The 13,969-nt window shown below is 42.6% G+C and overlaps 1 protein-coding gene across 1 annotated transcript in view; it reads left to right on the top strand.

Annotated features, from left to right (window-relative positions):
- SPOCK1 (SPARC (osteonectin), cwcv and kazal like domains proteoglycan 1) overlaps nt 1–13,969 on the top strand; it is a 298,517-nt gene that overhangs the window by 184,797 nt on the left and 99,751 nt on the right. Inside the window, exon 5 of the mRNA XM_054168279.1 lies at nt 11,510–11,642. Within this exon, the coding sequence (XP_054024254.1) occupies nt 11,510–11,642 (133 nt within the window). The remainder of the gene's footprint in view (nt 1–11,509; nt 11,643–13,969) is intronic.

Raw genomic sequence — 13,969 nt, 5'->3', positions numbered from 1 at the left:
AAGACATAGCTACATTAGTTATATTTTCCTCTTCATTCCAGTGAAAAGCAGAAAGATAATGTACTATGGCTTGCATCTAGGAAAAGAAGGATATGGTAAGTCCAGATGATAAATGTGGTGATAGAGAAACAGCTACTGAAAAATGGAGAAGCTGATGTGAGGAGAAATATTGTGTGCTTGGTTTTGACATAGTGAGTTTCTAATGAGGACAAGGTGTTCCTGAGGAGAAATCATTATAATAGTGCAAAGAGATGGCATGATAAACCACAGAGGACACCTACAGCCTTTCTCAGACTTCAAGGAGCCAAGTGTAGAAAGGCAAGACTAGACTATTATGGGCAAAGCATCACAATGACATTGTGAGACCATCTAGAGAGAATATAATACTTAATGTGATAGTGCTTAGTAGAGAAAGAAAGAATGGTTAAAGAGTAGGTGAAGAAATAACTGCTTCTCCAAGAGACCTCATTTTTGAATTTGAATGAAGCAGGAGAAAGTTACAGAGGTAGGAGGGGGAAAGTGAAACGAAAAGGAAATTAGCTGTGAGGAGGGAGGAGCAGAGTGATCAGGATGAAAGACTGGAATCAAAATGGTTAAATGCAGCAGTGATCACAAAGGGGCACTGCAGTTTTTATCACAAGTTTGTGAAGTTCTCCTTAAGCTGACCAGATCTTGAGAAAATAGGGCTGGAGGGGTGAGTCGGAGATGCCAGTCAGGCAGAAGGTAGACCACTGTCAGTAGGTTTTGAAACAAGAAAAGGGTTTTATGAAAAAAAGGAGTCATTTGCAATGGGAAAACAAAGCAAACAAACAAAATAGTGCAATTTCTAGATTTCTACCAGAGCAGGAGAGAGATGGTAGAAAGAAAGAGGAATCAATACTGAGTAGAAGTACAGTGCAGAGAAGGGGATCAAAAGAGAAACTGTTACATTTCTGGGTGCTCACAGGAGCTGAGGTCAGTACACAAGAGAAGTGTGGTGAAGAGTGACCAGCTCCTAGGATTGTGGTGGTTCATTCAGGATTGGTGCAAATGAGCTGATAGAAATGGAGAAATGTTGACACTTTTTCATTAGTCTCTCATAAGCTAATTCACAAAGGACAAGTGGAGACAGAATCAGAGGGGTGAGGACACATGTATAGTGGATCACAGCCTGGTAAATGGAAGTGAAGTGAAAACCAAGTTGAATGGAGTGATTGAAAGTAAGGCAGCAAATAGTGAGCCAGCAACATCATCTGCACTAAACTGATATCCTGACATAACTTAGCATCAAAGTATTTCAATCCAAACCCTGTAAAAGTCCCAGGTAACGTTGTGCTGGATATCTAAATATGACACTGGTAGAGTGTCACTGTTTCCCACAGTAAAATATGCATTTGAGGCAGCTGCTGCAAAATGCTGGAGCTTTGAAAAGTGTAGAAGCATGGCTGCATTGCATTTTGATGGCACCTTCAGCCTCTGCAGGGAAGTTTGCTTGTGGGCCTGTGTGTTTGAAGAATATGGAACCCATGGATGGTTCATGATGCATGGCTGCTAGGCTTCCTGATCCAAGGTCACAGCAAAGTGGAATGTTAATAACTCAGTGGAAGGAACTCCTGAAATGTCTCTCCTGCAGTTTGTGGAAGTATGTCGACTGCACTCATCTTCAAATTTTACCTAAAGGTGTTTCACCACGTGCTGTCTCTGCACTGGATCATGAGTGTGCAGTTAGCATCATAAATTAATGTGATTATGTAAATTCCTTCTCTCAGTCTGGGACCTTCCTGAAGCTCTGGTCACCTTTCATTAAGACATAGCCTGGTACAAGATGGATAATGCTCCTGATGGCCTCATTTGAGAAGCTGGGAACGGGGTAGATGTTACAAGCTCCATCTCTAGCATCAAATAACCACGCAGGCAGCACTGAATATGTTGAGAAATTCAGCAGAATGTTTAGACATTCCTAGTACAGAGCTCTGTAAATCAGCAGTGCTGAATAAGCACCAGGAGCATTAGCCTATTTAGATGCTAAAAAGGATGGGGTTTTAAAATTACCCAGCTCCTTATAATATTTATAACTGGTTTGGTTGGAATGCATTTTGCTAACATTCATTTCATTCTGACACAGGAAACTGCAGTCTGATTATTTTTCCAAACCAGCCTCAAACAGTGGATGTTGACTACCCTCTGGATGTGCCTTTGGGAATGATTTCCACCCCCCCCCATCTTTAATTGTCTGTTGTTTGATGAGCCAATGCTATTCAGAAATCATAGATGAATTCTTAGGTAATGGATGCTAATTGTAAAAATCCTCAACAGCTTAATCTGCTGTAGCCTTCTTGAGAATTTAATAAGCCTCTCTCATAATGAAATGTGTCAGAAGGGGCAAATATTTTGCTAGCACAGCTTGTAACTGATTGTTTGTGCCGTGGTAGCAAGTATTCACACAACAGAAGTACTGTGCAGTCATTTTTAAAAAGAAACATTTGGTGTCGTGCCTTAAGGGCAGGAGTTATTACTCTCTTCTTTAAAATGCATTTACTTTCTGATCCCCACCAGCAATGTCAATTTCTTTGGTGAGGACTGCGTGTTCCTCGCCTTAGGAAAAGCAAAATCAACATAATGAAGCAGAATGCAGCTGAGCTGCCTAAGCAAGCACGGTTTGGGGAGAGGGGGTGGTCGTTGGTTTTTTTCTTTCCCTGCAGTTGCAAAGTGCCAGTAGACTTTCTGAACCTTCTTGCTTCAGATGAAAACCAAGCTCACACTTTTTGGGCAGTAGGGCTTCTGGGAGTATAGAAGTAAGGAATGTGTTGTGTGTGACAGCTGCCGCCGATGCCATGAGAGATTAGGCTGGGTTATAAACCATACTGAAGGACAGCAAGCTGCTAAAGATCCCAGCCTGAATCCACCACCTAGTTCAGCCCAATAGTTTGTCCCAACAGTTTCATCCTGCCAAGCACAGGAGTGTGTGTAGAGACATGAGACACTGAGGGGTTTGATGGTGTCAAAGCTGGCAGAGCCCTGTGTTTGGCTGAGAATGAGGACTGCTTTAAAGCATGTGTGTCCACAGCTTCTGGGACATTCATCAGTCACGTTGGAACCCTCTGATATTATTAACTGCTGCCAAGCAATCTGCCGTCATTTTTACTCTTACTAAGTAACTTGCACCTTTCTGTGTGCTCAGATTAATCTCATGCTATCAGCAATTCAGCTGCCTCAGAGCTCTCGGCAAGCTCTGCCAGAAGGAGGAGGCAGACCTGATCAATACAGTATTTTAATATCAAAACAATCAGATTCTGGGCAGAGAGAAGGTACTTTCATCCTCTTAAAAAAGAGTATTCTTTTCTGGTAGCAGGGCAAACCCAAGCAGACTGTCACAGAAGGAAGGAAAGAAAGGCAGAGCCAACAGAAGTATTAAATTTGCTGCACACTTCACCTTGAAGCTCTCTGTGCCAAGTTACAGCATCTCACACAGCATGCAAAATCCTGGGTTCAGAAGTGGCTGCTGAAGATTACTGTAAACTGAGGAGTGGTAGAGAAGATTTCAGGTTTAATTATGAACTTCCTGCTATCTCCCCTCCTCTCTTGAAATTCAAGCACTTCATTTTATTTTTACACAGTTTAGTGTCTGAAAACCCTTTTTATGTTAGTATAAAAATAAGGATGAAAAGGGAAAAATAATTCTCCTATGAAAATTCATGAGAACAGGCAGAGTTTAGAAGCTGTGTTGTTTATTCAGGAGAGCTTAATGACTTTTAAAAGCAGCAGGACTGTATGTTTGTGTGGATTTCCTGGTTTGGTTCTTTTCCTTTGTGCATCTTGCCAGTTTTCACATCTGCAGCTTGTAGTGCCTTCTTTCTGTTGGTGAGAGGGAGGGGCTTGACCATTCCTTGATTCTTCCTCTTCCCTTTCATCAGACTGACACCTGATACACTTTCACCTCAAGTGCAGAGTTTCCTTTTCAGTCCTCCCTATTATCTCTTAATCTTTATCTTCTGTGTACAGTCTGCTTTCTGAGAACAGTCCTGTGGCTGCTGGTGCTCTCCAGCAATGGGCAGGTTTAATTCCCAATATATTCTCATGGACATCATTGTTTGAAAGAACACCAAGCAAGCAGAGTATCCATTTACCATGGGAGAAAGTCCTGAACAAGCTTCATTCTGACAGAAATGTCCCCACTCACCACCATGCCCCATTAAGAATCTTTGCACATCTCCCACAGCACAGGGAGTGGAGGCCTTTTATTTCCTATGACTTTTAAAAGCCAGATCTGTCAGGAGCAGCAAGAAAAAGTAATCAACAGCCTTAGGACAATCAGATAGTAGAGGCTGTTTCTTTGGATAATGAAATCAAAGAAAGTGGTAGTATATAAGTGCCCTGGGATGCTGCTGAAATGCAGGGCAGCTCTGTATGTGATTATTCTTTGTATAAGAAGGTGTAAATACCAGGTAGAGAGGTTTCTCTAATCATATCCCTGTTCTCATGTTACAGTGTTGGTATTAAATGAGGAGCCTCATTCCAAAGCTCAGTTAGCATCCTGGGGTTTCATAGGGAAATATGTGCAAGCTGTTTTCTGTACACAGCTTGACTGGTGGTGCTCAAGGTAGATACAGCTCGTGTGGAATATATGAAAGGTTGTAAAATGAGGCCAAAATCCTTGCTCTAATAAACAGAACACACAAAAAGACTTCTACAAAGAGAGAAGACAGCATTGCCATTTATACTGGCAGATTTCAGCCCTGTCATTCTTTTCTTCAAGAACAAGAGAAGCAGCTTATGCAAAGGAAAGATAGAAACAGCCAGGCACTGCTAGGTTTATCTGTACTGTGATAAGCTTCCTTCAGTGAGACAGGAACACACTTTGCAGAAGGTACAGGCAGTACATTTTAGACGCCGGCTTTAGGAAGCCATTTAAGTTTTGCTCTGTCAGGGAACCTACAGACCCTGAGGATGGTGAGATAGCTTTTGCTACATGGAAGAAGTCTCTAGAAGAGACCACTGGGAAGAGATGATCTTCCATGCAATCAGCCCAGCTGGGACTAGAGCTGTGAGAGCTTTCAGACTTCTGGCTTTAGAGCAAAGGAAACAGGAACAGAAGTTTCTAGCCCTGTAGCATTTCATGTGTCACCACATCTGCAGTGCCCTGGCCTCGGGACGCCCAGGTCACTTGCAGCTTGAGATAAAATAGCAAACCACCATCTAGACTGCCCACAGCCATGTCAGTAAAAGTTCAGTGACACCAGCTCATCTCCATGAAATAACTTGGTTTTGTCAGGTTAGTATTTTGTAGTTAAGGTCTGGAGTATCACAACATGCCTGAGCAGCCCAGTGCTATTCAGATAGGGCCTGAAGCAAGCAGCTGTGAAACAGAGAGGTGAGAGTTGCGAGTAATTCACAACGTGCACCAAACCCAATTCTGTACTTGTGTAACATCACTGCAAGGCTGACTGCCAGAACAAGAACAGACAGTACCAATCTCCCTGTTTTGTTTACCTGACACTTTCTGTTAGAAGAAATTGTCTAACTTGTTTGTTGGGGTCTTTTTTTTTTCTTTTGAGAAACTTTCTGCTGTTATTTGCAGCAGACCTTTGAAAATCCATCTAACAGAAACTCCTCAGGGTAAAGAAGTTGCTTGTCCTATAAAATTGCTAAATAGCTTCTGAAGTCCTGAGGAGGAATTTCTACTTGCTGTCTGCTTCCTTCCCAAAACTTTGGCAGAACTTCCTAAATTACACCCTGCCAACTTGTATTCAAAGGAGCCTGATTTGTAATTGCACTAAAATCATCACTGATTAATCTGCTAATTTACTCAATGTGCAGTTGGGAGTAGCTGCTCTTGAAGAAGGGTAACATACTCATTATGTTGTAAAGGTTCTTCCGGCTGAAATCTGAGTTCAGAGCATTTTATATCTGTGCTAATCCTAAAGCTCATTTGCAGCTTCAATTGAATTTGCACTCGGACGATCAAATAGAGCCACACAGCAGCACAGAATTGATCTTGCCTGTGAAGTCTGTTGGTATTTTAGCCATTCCTAGCTGTCAGGGATAAGGGAAATATTAATTGAAATCAACAAACAACAAGTTTGTCTCATTTGCCATTTTCAATCGAATCATCTTTGCTCTTTTTTTTCCTCAGTGATAGTCATTATCTTAGGTATCAATATTATACAGCTTATTAAAATATAAACTGCCCCCATTCTGATGAGCTGTTGTCTCAGCATTGAACACTGACAGTCTTGGTTTGCACATCTGATACCAGATTTACAAGGTCTCTTTTTAATTGCGTGCTGTTACAGACCACCTAAATGTATTGCACTCTATTCACCACAGCTTCACCTAGAGACTACCAATGAGGGCAGCCGGCTGCAGAGCAAAGACTAAGACTTCCCAAGATATAAATTCCATTAAAATCTATTAATTTGTTTAGTAAATGGCAAGAAAATTAACTTTGTGCAGTAGTTTGGAAGCAGGAATTGATTGAAACCAATCCTTATCCTTTTCATATCCACTTCCACTTTCTGTACTGTGGCTGTGATCCTCTTTGGGGAGGCCTTCTGAGTTTTACCCTAAAGGATAAACTGTTGGCTTTTGAACACAGAGCTTCAAAATATTGTTGAAATTTCATTTTCTTCCCAAGAGTGTTTCAAGGTAAATAAAAATGAAATTATTCATAGTTCCACGACCTGGGTAAAAATTATCATTAAATGTAAATACAACAGATTGGGAATGTAAATAAACAAACCACTGCTGTGCAAATTACTTTGTTTTGGCCTCTGGCTTTCCTGAATGTATTTCCATATATACTCTCCTGCTTCACGAGGGAGAGAATTGTGAGAAGCAAAGATGTAGAGATCCCTGAAGAGCTCAGCCCATATTGTCCACTCAGAGAGCTGGTCAGGAATTCAGGCTGTAGATTGTTTTGGAAACAAAATGTGACTTGGTGTGAGATGTTTTGCTGAATCAAAGGCAGAGTTCAAACCCCCTTAGCAGGCTGTCTCAGTTCCAAGAGCTGGTGCTCCCAGTCTGGAGCAAGCCCAACTCACCAGCCAGGTGGGAAGAGTTTCAGTGATGAGCATCCCCGGGGCTGCCAGCTGGGACTCATCTAGCAGCTGAATCTGTCAGCAATCGCTGGGGCTTCTGGGTATGCAGAGCACACCTGAAAGCTTTAAAATCTTGAGTGAGGCAGCTTTTAGAGCTGCCTCTCAGCTCCTTTTTCTACAGCCAAAGCTTTGTGGTGTTTGTGGCAGTGGTGTGGCTGGCTAGGGCCACCACATATGGCCTTGGAACTGCCTGGTGGCTTCTGCAACCCCTGCTGCCTTCTCCTTGTTCCTGTGGAGGTGAAGTAGCTGTGGTCTCCCTGTATTTTCACAGTGTGTGGTAAGTCTTCTCTCTGTGTAATGAGTAATGAAGTTGAGTCAGTGTATGTTCTCCCTGTGGTGATGTGTGGATGTTTTTAAACCACTCAATTTCTTTATGCACTGAAATGTTAAGGGGTTGAATTCTGTAAAGCTTAACTGCTCCTTAAATCTTGTGCCTTTTGGTGCATCAGTTCAGCAGGCAAAGGCAAGAGCAGGCAGAGTTTGCCTGTAAGACTTAGTACTTGCTCAAGACTTTCATGTTTATTTGTTTCTGGAATACTGGAGACACTTTGTCCTCTTGTCCTTACAAACGTGACAGACTCTTACCCTAGTGGGGAGCCTCTGGTTTGTCCTTTCTGCACAATTGTTGTTTTCTAAATGATTTATAGTAGCTCCTTTCAACTCTGAGTCTTAAAGCAGGATTAAAGTTGGTTAAGTTGTCAGGGGGAAAGAAAAAAAGCCTAATTTTCTTTGGCCTGGCTTGCTACTGACATATTTATTCTAAAACAAGATGATTAGCATAGCAAAACATGTTCCCAGAGCCTGTGAGTGTGCACTTCCATTGAGAAGGGATTTGCTGGCTGACTGCTCGTGGCAGCCTGTGTTCTGGTCTAGGTTTTAATTTGCTTGTTTGGATGTTTGATGTGTTGTTAGGGGTTTTAGGATTGAAAAGCTTCCAAAAGTCATATCCAGCCTCTCAAAAGATCACTCTCTAAAATTGCACGTTTACTTTTGGAGGCTAGGTGTTCTCTCTGGGAAATAGATGCTTGTCCATGATTTTGGCAGAGGTCTGGAATCTGGCTGTCCAGTTAAAACTTTCAGCTATTGCTTCCTTAGCCAAGCTGGCAAAAAACTCGTTTTGAGTTGCTTCAAATACAGCAATGTTTTGCACTGTTTCTGACAAAGCTGTAGCTTGGAAAGAATAGATTAAATTTGGGGTTTTGCAACCAAAATGGCTGCTGGACTGTGCTGCCAGCCCCAGCACACAGGCAGAAGTTGGGATGGCTGCAGATTTCTTGCAGCAATCCCCTGCCTTGTCGCTGCTAAGATTGCTAACTTTTAAAAAGAAGAAAATGCTTTGAGATGTACTCCACTGAATTCTTGTTATTAAATATCACTGTCTTAGAATAAATTTCCTGATGATGAATGGGGGTAGGGAAAGGAGGGGAGAAGAGTCTCTTTCCTTAAGCATCTGTAAGCAAAAGGCTGCAGACGGGGCTCAGGTGAAAGCACTTCAGTTGATAGCTGAAGGGGAGGTTCTGCTTTCACACACATTGCTTGCTGATGGCTTCCAGGTGGCTCTAGTGAGAACAGGTCTTAGACCTAAGGCTGTGCATGTTCTGCTGCCCTCAGTAAAGAGATGGAAATGGACACCAGGCTTGATGAGCTGCTGCTGCAATGACTTGAGATAGACAAATAATAATACTAAAGTAATTGAACTGAGGATGGGGGGGTGAAAAAAAATTACTCCAGAAGGATCTTGTAATAGAACCTGGCTTTTGAAGGGACCAAGGTAGTATTAAAGACAGTAAGAGGAGGACAAATATAAGGCTGTGCAGGGGAACAAGTAACCAGGGACTTTTAAGGTTATGGTGTAAAATGTCTGAATGTAGCTTGGTCCTCAGGTGCTGTGCCATGTGTGTTGTAGTTGCACTCAGAGCCTCAGGGCCCTGTGATGTGTTAGGTATCAGTCCAGCTAAGAGCTACAGTCTACACCTTATTGTGTTGAGGGGCTTGCTAGTTCGCTCATCTCCATCCTGTGTGTTTTGTGGCTAATGGCTGACAGTGGCACAAAGTCATCAGTGCACTTCAGGCTTAGTGTTTCTTAGCTGGCTTTCTACAACGGACCCTAAATCCTGTTAATGATGTGACCTGTAGACAGGGGTCTGCCTTTTGCAATTGTGGAAATCATTCTGTGACAAGGTAAAGTCTGCTTTGTGCCATGATCCATCCTCCTGCAGTCACAAAAGCACAGAATGGTAGGGATTGAAGGAGATCTCTGGAGCAAAAGTCAACCCCCCCTTCCAAGGCAGCTTTACTTAAAGAAGGTCACATGGGAGCACTTCCAGGCAGGTTTTGAATATCTCCAGAGATGGAGACTTTGCCACCTCTCTGGGCAGCCCAGTCCAGTGCTCCACCACCCTTTAATTAAAGTTCCTCCTCACGAACTTTCTACGTTGGTGCCCATTACCTCCTGTCCTGTCACTGGGCACCACTGGAGAAGAAAATGCTTGATCCCATCCTCCTGACACTCGCCCTTGAAGTATGTATGAGCATTTATGAGATCCCCCACCTCAGTCTTTTATTTCCAGCCTGAAAAGACCCATTTCTCTCAGCCTTGTCTCATAAGGGAGGTGTTCTAGTCCCCTCAGCATCTTTGTAGCCAGCCTCCAAAGGAAAAGCACACTGCCTTTTGCATCTGTCTCCATCACTATCTGTGGCACCAAACCCCAACGTCATTTCTATACTCTGAGTTTGTGCATTTCTCAAAGTGCAGGGCTGTAAGTAAAGGGAATGAGGACATTTTCTTGTCAAGCTGAAAAGACAAAAGAAACTCCTGTAATTGAAACAGTTGAAGAAAATAAGATAATCATTACAGTGGAGTAGCAAAGCAGTGTCAGAGGCAACAGAGCTGCAGAAGAGTCAGTTACCTTGAAAAACTTCAGTGAATGGCTTGAACAGCCCCAGCAAAAATGAGCACAGAGTTGTGTTTGGGGGCTGAGAGCCCAGCAACCATCTGCAGCATTTGGGATGTGGCACCGTGGGCACTCTGCAAGGCAGAATGCATCTGAAAGGGAGAAAGCTGCTTCAAAACAAAAAGGAATTTAGTCTTAAATACTAGACTCCTGTTTTCATAGTTTATATCATCATGATCGGATTCCTCCTGCATACCCAAGCTGCTTAATAGTACTGCTCATCGCTGCCAGAGGTCAGCCTTGAAGCAAACTAGAACTGAGGTGAAAGAATCTTTATATTCCTCCGGCAGCTGACCGTGTGGTTGCATCACAGGCAGCACCGTGCAGCAAATTGCTTTAAAGAATATCTGTATATATTTTTCTAAAACTGTGATAAAATCATTCAGCAGCACCCAGAAATGTATTCCTGGCTGAACTCTCAGAGCAGATCACTTTTATTTTATTCTCCCTTTTTTGTGCCTGTGCTCTGAGACCAGATGGCAGTTATTTTTCTTAACAGTGTGCGGCGGAGCCGATGCGATGCCTCGCCTCGTAAAGGCTCTCAAGTGAAAGACACGAGCACGTGGCCAAAATGAATCTGCATTACAGCACTGACTGGTGGTTGAGAAGGCAAACTTTTAATCAGCTTCCAACAGTAGGCTGGTGATAATTACTTAATGTCGTATCAGTCAAGTAGTTCATTACAACAGGAAAATGAGCTATTAATCAGATCCAATTGCACGTGCTTTGCAGGAAGGCTTTTTGGAGCAGATGTCTTTTCATAGACATTTTTAATGCAATAATTGAGTAGTCCATGACTTGAGGACAACTGCAGGCACTCCCATGGTAGAAAGGCCTTTGGAGATGGTCTCTGTCAGTTTATAACATTCCTGGTGGGGGCTGTGATTGATTGGAGAACAGCTGTTCAGTAGCTGGCGTGTGGAGAGGGCTACTGCATGTACCATGCCAGAGCTCTTTGGTGACTTCTGTACGTTTTTATAAGCATACTAGAAGTGGCAGTGCTTCACAAAGGATTTTTTGTGTTTAAATTGTCATTACCTTAACAGTAACTTGGCAGCTCTGAGAAGACTGCAAATGGTGCAAATGTCTCTAAACACAAGGTGATGTAACGTTACCGGGCTTGAAGATCTGAGGTCTGTTCCAGCCTCAATAATTCTGTGACTCTCCTCCCCCACCAGAACACTAGTTCAAGAAAATGCTGGGTTCTTAAGTGAAGTCATTTGTAGGTCTAAATCAAAATGAAGCTGCCAAGTATTGTAAATCTAGGCCTGCTTGCCAGTTTATGACTTTTTCAATTGCCAGCTGTAATGTGCCATGTGTGTAGAAGCATTGTGGGGAGCTGCATTTGATGTATTTGTTTAAATTAATGCTCTGTTGAACATCCAGCCTTGCATTATGCTGAGAAGTTTTCAGTGTTCTCTTTGATACAAGCATGTTAGTTAAAAAAACCAAACCACAAATCTGTCTCTTCTTTTACAGCATTCGACAAAAGAAAGGAACCTTGGCTCAGAAGCACTGGACTGGACCAGCCAGCATAGTGAAATGCAAGCCTTGCCCCATGGCACATGCCAGTGCTGTCTGCGGGTCTGATGGACATACTTACACCAGCAAGGTAAGTTCAGCTGGGGACCTGGAATCCTGTCAGTGCTGGAGCACAGAGATGAAACAGCTTCCATTAACAGGCAGTGGTAAATGACAGCTTGCTTCAGAATACTCTTTTTTTGTGTAAAAAAAAAAAGTGCTGATAAATGGAGATTTTTACATACTTGACAAACAGCAAATGGGAATGACAAATCAGAATCTCATGACTTTCATGATTCATGTTTCTCTGAATAGCTTGTTCTTGCTAATGAAGGAGAACACTTTCAATATTGATGATGCAACAGGGGAGAAAAATCATTTGAAGAGATTTTCTTGTGCAGATGAGGATTTGTGGATAGTTTAAGATCTGCTCTCCAAATGCTAAAACAACTTGGCAGCAGTATTGTTCTGTGACAGATATGTTTTCTTTTTAATCCAGGGTGCATGGGTAGCACATTAAAAATCATTTAAACCACAGTTGGAACAGGCTTGTGTGCCAGATGCAGCATATATGGTGCCATAAAAAAACATTCCCAGAACCCAGTGGGGATAAATTGACTCACTGTGGTATTGAGAGTATCATCACCTTGGGGCTTGACTCCATAAAAGAAATTGACTTTGCATCCATTCAGCAGTCCACATCTCCTACCATCAAATAAAGCTTGCCATGCCTGGGATACATATTCCATAAACAGCAACTCAGGCACTGGAAGTCATGTTTAGGGACTGGCTCTGAGGATTTCTTCTCTTCCTGCATGCAAGGTAAAGTCTGTCAGCCAGTAAGGTCACCCTTTACAATGCAAAAATCCATGCAAATAAAGTGATCAGGGGGAAAGAAATCTCTCTGCTGTGACCTAACAGCGATGATATTGCAGCCACATCATATTCTTGGCTTGGCAGCTTCAATTCTTGGCCCCTTAATGAACCCACATTTTACAATGCTGCTGTGGCTTCTGTTCTGGCTGAAGGATTTGTATGGCCAAAGGAGCAAATCAGCAGAAACTGTCTTCTGCAGAAGATGAGCTCCAAGCTGCCTGTTAAAGATGCTCTTGAATGCTCTCTAGGAGTGTGTGATGCAGTAATTTTAGCATTGGTATTCAGAGTAAAATTTGGCTTATTTTGAAAATGTCTTTTTCTGTCTGGGCTCTTGAGAGAGTAAACAGCTCTCAGTGCCTGTTCTGTCACCCTACTGAACTTACTTCTGTGCAGCTTACCTGCTTCTGCTAGCTCAGGCTCTCTTGGACCTTCTGTATTCCTTACTGTAACACCCAAATGGTTTTCATCAGAAATTCTGCTGTAAATCCTCCAAACTGTTCTGACTGGGATTCAAGCCTGATCTCTATAATAAAGACACCAAACAATTCCTGTCATTGACATGCCACTGCTTGAGTGGTTTGTGGGGTGGGTTGGTTGGTTTGTTTTGAAGGGAGACTTCTTTTAAAAGACTTCTTCTAAAGCAGGTTTATCTCATCTTTGTTTATTGTATTTATCAATTGAGCTTGTCCTAGCAATTGAAAATGGCAACATCTTGTTGGCCTCAAGTGCAGCAACTTCTTAGCCATGGATTTTTGCCCCTGTTGTGTCCCACTGGCTGGAGAAGGCGGGGTTTGAGTGCTTTTGGAGTCACATTGGAGATTTGTAGCTGCTTTTTCTAGATCCTTTTTTTTTGATTGAAGGTTCCTCCAATGTCATGCTGATTGATAATCTCTCTGCAGCATCGCTCCTAGTGAGAGGATGTGTGTCTGCTTAACCTTTACACAATGCCAAGGAGATGGTTTTTGCAGAACTACTGTTCTTTGCTGCATGCAGTACGCTGTGAATGTGTGACTACGTCATTGCAGTAACCTCTAGAACATCATTATCTCTACAGCTCCTTCTGAAAGCTTTGCTTCATTGACTGATTTATGTCCTTGTTTTCAAAAGGCAAATTTTGGTGAAAGACCTGAAAATATTTTGGGCAGAGCATTAAAACTAAATGTTACTCTTAAACATCTTAAGTAACACTTTTAAGGTCAGTAATGATCACGACTTTGTGGCAGCTTTTATGACCAGAATACAACTGCTTCCCTCTAATTCACCATTGGTTTTCACCAGAAAAGGGCAAGAAATGAGGATGACATCAAGTCACTAAAAAGCAAACCTTTTCTTTGGTAAGTTTTCCACCTGCAGTGCTGTTGGCAGGTAGTATTCCTGACACAGCACCAGTGGCATGGTCTACAGCTGACTGAAAATGCATAATGCTGGACATATGAGTGTGGGCAAATCCCATGCTGCTTTGCATTTGTACATAGGTGTTCAGGTCTAGCTCTGCCTCTGCTGCCTGGTGAAGGTGTAATGACGTGCTGGGAAAATGAAAGG

Source organism: Dryobates pubescens, chromosome 16, assembly GCF_014839835.1.
Source record: "Dryobates pubescens isolate bDryPub1 chromosome 16, bDryPub1.pri, whole genome shotgun sequence".
Classification (NCBI taxonomy): domain Eukaryota; kingdom Metazoa; phylum Chordata; class Aves; order Piciformes; family Picidae; genus Dryobates; species Dryobates pubescens.
The sequence above is the reverse complement of the archived record's forward strand: the minus strand, read 5'-3'. Positions and strand labels throughout refer to the sequence as shown.